This window comes from Hemibagrus wyckioides, linkage group LG18 (assembly GCF_019097595.1).
Source record: "Hemibagrus wyckioides isolate EC202008001 linkage group LG18, SWU_Hwy_1.0, whole genome shotgun sequence".
NCBI classification, from domain to species: Eukaryota; Metazoa; Chordata; class Actinopteri; order Siluriformes; family Bagridae; genus Hemibagrus; species Hemibagrus wyckioides.
This window is the reverse complement of record NC_080727.1, coordinates 3,222,835-3,235,944: the sequence shown is the minus strand read 5'-3', so window position 1 is coordinate 3,235,944 and position 13,110 is coordinate 3,222,835. Positions and strand designations below refer to the sequence as shown.

General features: G+C 42.2%; 1 protein-coding gene across 2 annotated transcripts in view; it reads left to right on the top strand.

Annotated features, from left to right (window-relative positions):
* Positions 1-2,537: 2,537 nt before the first annotated feature.
* Positions 2,538-13,110, top strand: part of jmy (junction mediating and regulatory protein, p53 cofactor) — a 34,161-nt gene continuing 23,588 nt past the window's right edge. For both annotated transcript variants that reach the window (XM_058414713.1, XM_058414712.1), the window contains exon 1: positions 2,538-4,219. In XM_058414713.1, the coding sequence (XP_058270696.1) occupies positions 3,452-4,219 (768 nt within the window). In that variant the 5' untranslated portion in view covers positions 2,538-3,451. The remainder of the gene's footprint in view (positions 4,220-13,110) is intronic.

Genomic DNA, 13,110 nt, shown 5'->3' with positions numbered 1-13,110 from the left:
GTGTATTTTACCTCAGTAACTCAATAAAACACGTGGACCGGAGTAAATAATGTGTTCAGGAAGAATATGTATGAATCTAAGAAGCACAAAAAAATGATTATAGAGATTTAAAGTTATAAGTTTATGGAGTACAGAATGACTACAGACATTTCCGAAGCCCTGTTTCATGAGACAGGGCATTTTAAAGAACATTATAACAATGCAGAGGTTATTCATATTGCTGTTGTTATATTTACACGAGTTGGCAGATAATCTTATATCCAGAGGGACTTATGTTTATCTCATTTATACAACTGGGGATTTAAGGGTTAAGGGCCGAGCTCAAGGGCCCAGCAGGGGCAGCTGGGTGGTGCTGGGATTCGGACTCATGACCTTCCAGTCAGCAGCATAACACCTTAACCACTGAGCTACTACTTACCATTATTATTACTACTACTATTACTACTATTATAATAATAATAATAGTAATAATAATAATAATAATAAGTATTATTATTATTATTATTATTATTATTAGTAGTAGTAGTAGTAGTAGTAGTAGTATTATATTAATTCTTATTATTATTATTATAGTGGTTATTGTTGTAAGTATTGTTGTTGTCATGAGGTGAAAGGTTCAGGACTATAAAGCTTTACGGCTGTAATAAATACACAATATACTATTATAGAGAGCTAATTTAAATGTGAAAATAATCCCTGCTCATGGAAAGCTTCAGAGAACCAGCATTTAAATAAAATTGTCATGAATTGTGTTGATATAGAGTCAAATTAATTGTATTTTTGACATTATTATTATTATTATTATTATTATTGTAGTAGTAGTGGTAGTATTGTTGTTGTCGTTATGAGGGGGGAAGTTCAGGACTATAAAGTGGATATAGAATAAAAAATAATTTTAGTTTTGACATTATTATTATTAGTAGTAGTAGTAGTAGTAGTAGTATTATACTAGTGGTAGTAGTAATATTGTTGTTATGTTGTTATGAAGGAAAAGTTCGGGTCTATAAAGTGGATATAGAATAAAAAATAATTTTAGTTTTGACATTATTATTATTATTATTATTAGTAGTAGTAGTAGTAGTAGTAGTAGTATTATACTAGTGGTAGTAGTAATATTGTTGTTATGTTGTTATGAAGGAAAAGTTCGGGTCTATAAAGTGGATATAGAATAAAAAATAATTTTAGTTTTGACATTATTATTATTATTAGTAGTAGTAGTAGTAGTAGTAGTAGTAGTAGTAGTAGTATAGTAGTGGTAGTAGTAATATTGTTGTTATGTTGTTATGAAGGAAAAGTTCGGGTCTATAAAGCTTTATGGCTGTAATAAATACAAAGAAAAAACATGATTATATGGAGCTAAACAACTTTCAGGAAATAGATTTAAATGTAAAAAATAATCCTGGCCCATGGAAAGAGAGAACCAGTGTTTAAATAAATTTGTAATTAAATAAATCAATAATGTGGATATAGAATAAAAAGTAATTGTATTTTTTGCATGATTATTATTATTATTATTATTATTATTATTATTATTATTATTAGTAGTAGTAGTAGTAGTAGTAGTAGTAGTAGTAGTAGTAGTATTATGGTAGTGGTAGTATTGTTGTTATTATGAAGGGAAAGTTCAGGACTATAAAGCTTTATGGTTGTAATAAATACACAAGATAATATTATAGAGAGCTAAATAACTTTCAGGAAATAGATTTAAATGTAAAAATAATCCCTGCTCATGAAAAGCCTCAGAGAACCAGCTTTTATATAATGAATTATATTGTGTAAGTAATTATATTATATTATTAATAATTAATTAAATTGTAATTAAATAAAATCAATAATGTGGATATAGAAAAAGTAATTGTATTTTTTGCATTATTATTATTATTATTATTATTATTACTGTAGTAGTGGTAGTAGTAGTATTGTTGTTGTTATGAGAAGGAAAGTTCAGGACTATAAAGCTTTATGGCTGTAATAAATTAAAAAAAACATGATTATAGAGAGCTAAATAACTTTCAAAATAATCCCTGCTCATGGAAAACTTCAGAGAACCAACATTTAAATAAAATTGTGATCAATAAAGGGGATATAGAGTAAAAAGTAATTCTATTTTTGACATTATTATTATTATTATTGTTGTTGTTGTTGTTGTTGTTTGCTGTTGCAAACATAAACGTTTTATGGTGCTAATAAATAGATCAAATAATATTAAAATATACCCCCACCCCGTCCCTGCCTACAGAAAGTTTTTATTATTATCAGTAATACAAACACAGCTGATTGTTATTGTTATTTTTATTTATGTTTACATTTATTTTAAATGAGTAAGGAGTGTATAGTTGATTGTCAGCAACAATAGGATTGTTTCATAAAGTATATATATATATATATATTCCTTTCCCCACATTTTCTCCTGATATAAGATTAGAATTGAAGTTTATTATGAGTTATGATGTGATGTTTATCATGTTTTGGCAAGTCCTTCATTGCGTCAGCACGTACAGTACGTGTCCCACGTGCCGGATGTTTATGTAGTCCACTTCCGCCACGTCACTAGACAGACGTCGGATGAAAACAGACTTGCGGAGAGGAGAGGATGCTGCTGCTGCTGATGACACACACACACAAACACACACACACGGATTTAGCTGACCTGTGTTTGCGACATCTTCCTTTTAACAACAACAACTCTTATTATTTTTAGTGACATCGTTTAGGATTGCATCGGTGCTCGGGGTTACACGCCGTACAGTCGTTTTTAGCCTGTTAGCTAGGTAACGGAGACGTTGCTGGAAAAAAAGCAAGCCTGGCGTGTGACGTCACGGCAAACCTCCTAACGGACTTTTGTGTGTGTGTGATTGAGCGGACAGGAAGGAGCGCTCGAGCCGACCGGACCGCACTGATCCCGCCCTCTGTTTTCCGTTCGAGCGCTTGACGTCACGGCAGGACCCTCACGCGCTGTGCGCTTGTAAACAGATCCTCCCACGTGACCGAGTGAGCAGCGCGCGAGCCCAGTCGACTCCCGCATTGTCCTCTCTGCCTGCGGGACAACACAAAAGGCAAGAAGGAGAGAAAAAAAATAAACAAAGACGAGAGTCTTTACAACAACAAAAAAAACCTCCCGAAACAAACAGGTACTTGTGAGAACAGGTGGAGAGGAAAGGAGAAGAGGTGAAGAAAAGAAAGGATGAGGATGAAGAGAGACGGGCTTCAGTATCGTACGGGCCGGAATCTGAAGTGTGCGCGAGATGTTTCTTTTAATCCACGGCTGTTTTGTAGTTTAGAGTTGGACACTTTTCTTTAAACGTTAACGTTACATAATAACGGAGACGCTTCACCGCGACGTCGTCATCGAGCTGACATCTTTTCTTTCTGTTTCTTTCTTTCTTTTTAACCTGGGGTTTTTTTTTGAAGCTGATATTTTTGTTATTAGCCGCGGTTAGCTAACCGTCAGATGTCATTCACAATGGAGGAGTCTTTGGAGTCCGGTTGGGTTTCAGTAAGGCCGAACGTCTTCGAGGAAAAAGAGAAGCACAAATTCGTCTTCATCGTGGCCTGGAACGACATCGAGGGCAAGTTCGCGGTCACCTGCCACGACCGGACGGTGCAGAAGCGCAGCGCGGCGGCTCGCGACTCGGTGCCTGAAGTGGCCGAGGGCGCGTTGCTTCAAGACAAACGTCCGGTGGCCTCGAAGAGCTCGAGAGAGAAAGCCCCGGATAAATCCAAGCCCACGCGAAGCCCGAGCAGAACCGCCGCGCTGGGTGACATCGAGGTTCTTGAGCCTGCGTCCGTCTCCGAGGCCCGTTCTCCGGACGACGCTGACGACCCGGACGCCGGCGTCCCCATCATCGTCATCGGCGGCGACTCGAGTTGGGCCGGCCTGTTCTCCTTCCAGGACCTGCGCACGGCCCACGCGCAACTCTGCGCGGTCAACTCGGACCTCGAACCGTGCCTGCCTCCGTTCCCTGAGCAGGAGCAGCAGTCGGCCGTGTGGTCGGTGCTGTTCGGCGAGCCGGAGGTCACGCGGCGGGACACGGAGGCGCTCTGTTACCAGCTACAGGTGTACCTGGGCCACGCGCTGGACACGTGCGGCTGGAAGATCCTGTCCCAGGTCCTGTTCGCGGACGGAGACGATTCGGAGGATTACTACGAGAGTCTGAGTGAGCTGCGGCAGAAGGGCTACGAGGATGCTCTGCAGCGACAAAAAAAGCGCCTGCACGAGGTGAGACACGCCACAAGGCGCCTTTAGCAAAACTAAAGTAAAGATAAAAGAATAAGCGGATAGTAGAGCAATATGGGAAAAAGAACAAAAATGATCCATCATGGAAGCCGAGTGTAAGTACTAAACAGTGCTGTGAACTTCACAGCAGTTCGTGACGTCATCACGATGCCTAACGTCACAATATTTAGTCCTAGTAAAATTTCCTTGCAAATGTTTGTTAGTGTCTTTATTCAAAGTGATGCAAACCTGAACAATTGCTAGCGGGAGTGTATATTTAAACATCCAGTAGATCAGTTAACGGGGTTCTCGAGTTATCAAACTGTGTACGAATTAAATTGTTCGGAAAAAAAATCCGCAGAAGTGTTCAGACACGATACGTTCAGTTTGAAAAGAATCCTGGGTAAAGTTCCATGTGGTTCGGGTCAGCGTGAACGTGAATGTCGAAATTTACATCGAACTTTACTAAAGTGGATCGTATTTCTTGGAGAAGCCTATGGTGAGTTTTCTCCCCTCTCTCTCACACACACATACACACTCACATGAGTCAACTCCATTAATGATCAGGTGCAGGAAGTGGAACAGAGCTGTCTTGTTTTTTTTATCTTTACACCTGTTTATTAATTGCTGAGTCAGGTGTCTTACAGGACAAAGAAAAACAAAAATCATTTCCTCAATCTGCTGATAAAGCTGCAGAGTTCCTGGAAATTACGGCTTTGTTTATTTTTGTCGTGGTAAACTTTATGGTTGGTGCCAGATGCATGTTATACAGCAGAACCATGTTGGTGTTCTTAAGGTGAACATTTGTATTGCGAAACAAATTTTCTCAGAAATAAGAATAATGTAAAAATGAAATAATAAAAAATATGACCAATATGACTGATACGAAGCGTATGTAACCTGTACCGCTGTTTACAAAGAACTGACCCAAGCCAAGCATTCCATGTCAAGAGGTTCCTCACAGGAAGTCGTGCACCAAGCTTGGGCTAAAAATAGAACAGAGCACCCACACCACCAATCTGTCAACAAAAAAAACGCCCAAAAAATCACTAGGCTTTTGAATGAAGGCAATGTTGGTATCATGGGTTGACTCTTTCTAGACAGCTGTCACTGACTGAAAAACCCTCTTCAGTTGGCTCCGTTCGGGTTCCCACTGACGCTAACAAGTTTTGAATGGCTCCCTTCGGTTTGGTTCATATGCCGATGCAGAATTTCTTGTGAAATTTGAATTCTTAAAGCGAAAATTCATAAGGGAGTGCATTCGTATGCCGAGGTTCCACTGTATTTTAACGTGGCACGTCTGTGTATACGTGTCATGGCGGACCTCTCGTGTTCTAAACGCGACTCGATGACCCACAGCTTTTAATATTCAATCGATCATTTTGCGGATCTTCGGTGTTGTGTCGCATTTCTGCCCGTGGAGCACAGACTCGGACGCCACATTCTGGTGAACCGGCTCCGAAAACAGCGACGGCGAATAAGGCATCAATTCATAGCACAGTAGCGACAGTTCTCAGGTGAAAGGAGCAGGTAGAGGAGCGTTTGAGTCGCGCTCAGCTCTGAATGTGTTTTTGTTTCCTGAAAGCCCCTGAGCTGCCATCTGTTGACCTTTATCTCACTGAAACCTGAGCCGTTCTGCTGCGGTCAGCACTTTGCGCCGAGCTGAAGCCTGTCAACCGTTTGGGGAAAAAAAAAAATGAAATAATCAGTGAGGGATTAGTTCTGTGTGGGCATGGATGAGTAGCAAAACCATTCAAATCAAATCAACCATTATTAAGAGGCATAAATTATGAGTTTAGGATTAAAATGATATTCATGTTGATTTGGAAGACGATGAACTTCATCCTTTATCGATTTAAATTAACAGAAATGGCGCACGATAAATATTTGATCCAAAGTAGTGCTCTGTTTTACTTTTTAAAGCGGTAAATGTAATTATACAGTTAATAAGCGGTTATAATTATTCAATATTTAGCCTTCTACCACAGCGCTGTCGAATCTGATGACTGTGTAGCTGCTTTAACGTAAGCAATATCAACTTGTTTCCATGGCGATATCAGGAGCTAACTTGTTTCCACGGCGATATCAGGAGCTAACCTGTTTCTACGGAAATTCCACGGCGTACCTATAAATGGAGGTTTGTGTTGTTGTGTCGGTTTCGAGAAGCTCTGTTTCGGAGTAAGAATATGAACGGCAGTTTGTTTCATGGCTGTTGTTTAATTTCCGATAACGGCACTTCACAGTGTTTCCAGAGGCTTCGCTGGACCGACGGTTATCCTCGTACGATTATCCTGATCAGCTAAAGTAGTTGCGGTTTACGAGACTTCGATGATCGCTTTACCTTTCAAAACACGAGCTTTAAATATCAGCAGAAGGTCCGGCTTCTTAAGAGCCGACACGGAGCGATGTCAATAATTTGTCCAGCTCTGACCTCTCTATCTGACCGGCTATTTCACTTTACGCCTCTATATTTAGTCTGCTGTTCTGAGGTGTGTTTATAAATTATTAATACACTCTAAGTGCTTTATTGATCTCGTGTAATGTGTGGAGCGAAGCAGGTATAGATCCGAAAAAGAGGGGAAAAAATCCACGTCCTGATGCGAATAATCCCGCAGCAGGTTGTCCTGACATCCAGGTGTAACGGAGGAGGAATCAGGTAGAAGGGGGGAGGAAAAGGAGGAGGAGGAGCTAGTAACACTGACGAGAATGAAGGTGTGAGTAAAGACAAAAGGATTGAGAAGTTGAAGTGGATGTGTGAAGTGAATCAAAGCTTCCAGGGTGTTTATAGAAACAAAGACAGGAAGACATGTGTGGATGGTTTCCAGGCAGGAAGTGACATTGTAGTGCGTGTTTAGGCTGGTGAGGGTACTCTGCCACCGCCTAAAACAGGAGAGTAATATAATAGAGGGAGTGCTCTCTACGAACAGAGAACAAAAAATAAAAATGTCCGCCTGGATCCATTTGAAGTTTAAATCCTGGGTTTCAGTCCACTTCAAGTTGCCGGGTGTTGCGGACGTTTCCGTGACGACCTCTCTCCCTTCCGAAAACAGAAGAACTTTCCGCCGCCTTCCGTCAGCTGTCGGTGTCGGAGCCGGGCCGGCTGGTTCGTTAAGAGCTGAGATTTCCCAGACTCCTCTGGGACAGTCAGCGGGGACGCAGCGTGCCGAGTCACATTGGTGGTGAAGTGGTTTGTTATCAAGAGCAGCAGGGACGAGTCGATAGCGTGAAACAGCTGCAGTCATGAGACAAGCCGATATTTACAGCTGTGGGATTGCTGGAGATGATTTTTAACCATTGTTCATGATGGAATGCAAGAGTGTGATGGATTTAATAAACATATACAGTTCATACATGCTGTAATTTCTCTCTCTCTCTCTCTCTCTCTCTCTCTCTCTCTCTCTCCTCCCAACTCTTTCCCCCTCTCTCACCCCCCCTGAGTGATAATTCTACTTCTACAACTCGTTTGCTTTGCGCTAGTTCTAAACATTTCCATCACTGGCAGATCTTCATGGCACTGGGTTTTGTTCCTCTTGAACAAGACGTTTTTTTTTTTGTCTAATTGACTTCACAATACAGACATGATGAACGAACGACTGTTTACTTCTTTCACGAACCCTAAACGTAACTATAAATGGATAAAAATAGTGTAAAATAAAGAAAACTACTTAGCACATTTATCCGAGGCACATGACCCGAATTTCTGAATCGTCTAATTTTAAAGGTCAGCGCAGCGGCCACTCGCACAGAGTAAACAGATCATCACCTCCGAATTTATTTTATAAAAGTAGGATTTCCTCTAGCATCGTGTGAGCGACTCTGTGACCAGTTTACGAAAGACCTTCTGTATTTCTGAAATTTTTGGAAATCTGGCAGAAAAATAATATTTTGAAAAATGTACGCAGGTCTGAGAACTCGTACTGCTCCTAGTTGAAAGTCTTAACCCACAACTTTATGACTTTTTGTTATGGTGCTGTACGATTGTATAATGTAGTTAACGTCTGTTTTTCTGCACATACCGTAGCTAGCTGGCTAGCCGACTCTTACCCTGTGATGTTAGCCAACCCTTTTGTTTCAGGTTTCAGGGCAGGAGATATGACTGTCCCTGGAGTTTTACTTGCATGGTGGGCTAGCTAATGGATTTATGATTTGTATTCCCCTACGAATAGATAACTACAAAGAAACAATGTGTGTGTGTGTGTGCAATGTGTGTTTGTGTGTGTGTGAGGGGGGAGAGAGAGAGCAAGAGAGAGAAAGAATGAGGGAGTGAGAGAGCAGAGGTCTGTCTCTAGTTCAGACTTGATGTATGACAGTTTCAGACTGAAAACATCTCTCTCTCTCTTTCTTTCTCTCTCTCCCTCTTTCTCTCTTTTCACCCTGTACGCCCCTTTCTCTCTCTCTCCCTCTCCCCCTCTCTCTTTCTTTCTCCTGCTCTCTTTCCCTATCTCTCTCTCTCTCTCTCTCCCACTCCCTCCCCCCCTCCCTCCCCACTCACACTCCCTCCCTCCCTCCCCACTCACACTCCCTCCCTCCCCACTCACACTCCCTCCCTTCCTCCCGACTCACACTCCCTCCCTCCCCACTCCCTCCCTCCCTCTTTCTCTCTGTCTCTTCCGCTTTCACTCCGTGTCTCTCTTTCTCTCTCTCTCTCTCTCGCTCTCTCTCTCTCTCTCTCTCTCTCTCTCTCTCTCTCGTGGCAGCTGCCGGTGTAGGATCAGCTCCCAGATAAGCACTGGTGTTGCTCACAGAGCCAAATCTGATTTCATGTAAAACATTTCATTGTGTTCGAGTCTTATTTCACCCCCCCCTCCCAAAAAAATAAAAAATTAAGCGAGCCGGTCGGGCTTTTAATTCTATTGCGCTCCGGCTGGCGAGCGCAGCGTGAAGGACTCGCAGAAAACGTGCCGGGAATCTGCTCTCTTGCCGTGTTACAAGGATAACGTTACGAAAAGACGAGGAGGACACGAGTGGGAATGAGTCATACCCTGGCATGGTGAAAAAATCTCGAGTGTGTTTGGCGGTGTCCTGCTGACGTGTGAATTTAATGCGAGGTGGGTGCAGCATGTGCGAACTTTTTAAAGCAATATTCTTGCGACGACGTGTCATAAAAACAGGAAACACACACAAACACACCAAACAACCAACACTAACACACACTCACTGTACACAAACATACAAAGAAAAAGACATCAAGAAAAATCCGGCAACAATGTCCATTCCTCCAGTGTGTGTCACCATCCTTCACAGAGTTAATCATCTGAACTCCTGAACCTTTCCTGAACACGGCTTAAAGAAAACACTGCTTTCTTTCTCCAGTTCCGTTCTTTTCACCCAACAAGCAAAACCTGCAGAACAGAAACAGCAGCTCGGGGAAAACGTGACATCATCATCATCATCATCATCATTTGGCACCGAGACACAACGTGTTCGTTTGTAACCCGACTCTATGAATAGTATGAGCTCACCTTTCCCAGTCGTAGAATTGTTCCTCTCTCTGGAGCGGCTTTTTCCAAATCCCTGGCTGGAAGAAAATGAGCAAAAGCAATACAGGAAATGATGAAATGCTGAAACAATACAGTGCATTGAGCCTTTTTATATTTACCAAGAATAGATGAAGAAAGCAAAGCAGAAAGACAGGTAGCTAATTTCCTATCAAATGAGTTCTCCCGCTCCTGAGAGTTTATTTCTGTCCAAATCGGCAATGTTTTTCTCCATCCTCCTGATCTACATGAGCATCAATGATTCTCCCATAGATACACTATATTCCTGAAAGTTTTGGGACCCCTTCAAATCATTGAGTTCAGGTGTCGTTTTTCAGGGGTTGGGCTCGGCCTCTTAGTTCCAGTAAAAAGGAACTCTTAATGCTTCAGCTTCATACCAAGACATTTTGGACAGTTTGGGGATGACCCTTCCTGTTCCAACATGACTGTACACCAGTGCACAAAGCAAGGTCCATAAAGACATGGATGAGTGAGTTTGGTGTGGAGGAACTTGACTGGCCTGTACCGAGTCCTGACCTCAACCCCATAGAACACCTTAAGGATGAATTAGAGTGGAGACTGTGAGCCAGACCAAAACTGGGACGTCTGCCTTTCCATGCACATGAATGTAATATGGAGTTGTCCCGCTCTTTACAGCTAGAACAGCTTCAGGAAAGGCTGTCCACAAGGTGTAGGAGTGTGTTTATGGGAATTTTTGACCATTTCTCTAGAAGCACATTTATGAGGTCAGACACTGATGCTGGACGAGAAGGACAGGATCACAGTCTCCGCTGTTCTATAGTGTTAAGGTCAGGACTCTGTGCAGGCCAGTCAAGTTCCTCCACACCAAACTCCCTCATCCATGTCTTTATGGACCTTGCTTTGGTCACTGGTGTGCAGTCATGTTGGAACAGGAAGGGGTCATCCCCAAACTGTTCCCACAAATTTGGGAGTATGAAATTGGCCAAAATGTCTTGGTATGAAGCTGAAGCATTAAGAGTTCTTTCACTGGAACTAAGGGGCCGAGCCCAACCCCTGAAAAACAACACCTGTACTCAATGATTTAGAGAAGTGTCCCAAAACCTTAGGCAATATAGTGTATATAAAACATATAAGTGATTAGTTTTTATTATATTTTCAGATTGCTTCGGTTGCACCAAAATGAATTAAGAGCCAGTTTGGAATGAAGTGTTTTCCTCCAGCGTCGTGATCATGTGACCGCATCTCACTCTCACTCAGCTCTCTCCTCCTGTGGGAATTTTCCAGATGTGAGAGTTTTATGTCTGATAAACTAATCAGGCTGATAAACTAATCAATCCAAATAGGGCTAAAAATAAAAAGAACAGGCCTCTGTGAAGCGTGAGCAAGGTAAGGAGTAAACCCTGAGCTGAGGGGCCATGCTCTTACAGGAAAATAATCAGCAGCGGAGTGATATGATGAAGCGGTGTCACTCTTATCATCTGGAAGTTGATTGTTTTCCGAGAACATCGTAGCCTGTAGGGTGTAATTCTTCCTCCACTAAAGCAACGAGTACAATTTTTACATTTAGCGTAACACAAGACAGTTACTCTTGATGATTACAGAAATATAAACGTTTTTCCTCCCGCTCTACACGTGATTGATGCCATGATTCCATGACAGAAATCAGATGTACAAAGTAAAGTTTATATATAGAATAGTTATATTTCTACAGGTTTTGGTATTGTTATTAAATGTACACACATATACACCGATCAGCCATAACATTATGACACCCTGCTTAATATTGTGTCGGTCCTCTTTTTGCTGTGAAAACAGCTCTGACCCGTCGAGGCATGGACTCCACTATATCCCTGAAGGTCTGCTGTGGTATCTGGCACCAAGATGTTAGCAGCAGATCCCTTAAGTTCTCTATGTAGTTCTGGTCCAGTTCTGATGCTCATGTGCTTATTGTTGGCGGTGCACAGGGGTCAGCATGGGCACCCTGACCAGTCTGAGGCCATGCGGCCCCATAAGCAACAAACTGCGATGCACTGTGTATTCTGACCCCTGTCTATCAGAACCAGCATTAACTTCTTCAGCAATTTGAGCAACAGTAGCTCGTCTGTTGGATCGGGTCACACAGGCCAGCCTTCAGTCCCCACGTGCATCAATGAGCCTTGGTCGCCCATGAACCACTGTTCCTTCCTTGGACCACTTTTATAGATACTGACCACTGCAGACCGGGAACACCCCACAAGAGCTGCAGTTTTGGAGATGCTCTGATCCAGTGGTCTAGCCATCACAATTCGTCCCTTCGTCAAACTCGCTCAAATCCTTACACTTGTCCATTTTTCCTGCTTCTAACATCAACTTTGAGGACAAAATGTTCACTTGCTGCCTCATATATCCCACCCACTAACAGGTGCCATGATGAGGAGATCATCAGTCTTATTCACATCACTGGTCAGTGGGTATAATGTTATGCCTGATTGGTGTACACGTATATAAACATATACACACACACACCTGTATGTATATATGTATATATCTGCATTAGTTGTCCTATTCAAGCTTTCTAAAAATGCAAATAAAATAGATTTGAATAAAAACAGGAGGTAGGACCCCCCCTGCCCGGTGCTAAGAGGGAAACGATTTCTTTCTAAACAGTGACTCATTTCAGATCGGTGCGGAAGATAAACACTGTGTTTGAAGTCTGGAGCAGGATTAAGGCAGAATTATGTGTATGTTAAATGCACGTTTGTTTGGAAGAATCGTCATGACACTCTTACAGAAAAGATTTGGATGTTGCTAAAGCAGTTTTCAGTATCTGGCCACGTATTTATGTACGATAAACCACCTCAAGACTTTGTGATTTTATCAGCCTGATGGATGACATTTTATGGATGCGGTAAACCGACCTCAGATTAGCGCTTATACACTATCATTCATCCTACTTTCCCACAGTTCTGTGTGTGTGTGTTTTATTGACTGGATGATCTTTAATGTTTGCGCAGGTGGACGCCATGCTGCGTGTTCAGGCAGGTCAGGTACAGAGCTACAGGTGGACATCATAGGTGTTTATGTATATTATAGGATAACGTTAAGCGTTTCTCCATGGCATTAGTGGTGAGCCGTTCCGTACAGCATCTTGTGAAAATGTATATAGGCCACGCCTCCTTATTATGAGATCACTGTGGACGTGTCTACTTCATTGAGACTGGCAGGGACACTTTTGAGGCTAAGTGAAGTGCATGTAATGAGGAGGTGAAAGCGAGGCGTGTTTGGCTCTATCCGGATTGACCTTTGACACGGCCGGGCTGCAGCTACCCCCTCACCACGGCGACCAGTGGCTAAGGTAAACAGAGGGAGCAGTGTTGGAGCTGAATCAGCCAGTGTTTCCTTTCTGAGAGCTAACAGCAATGTGTGTGTGTGTGTGAGAGAGAGAGTGAGGGAGTT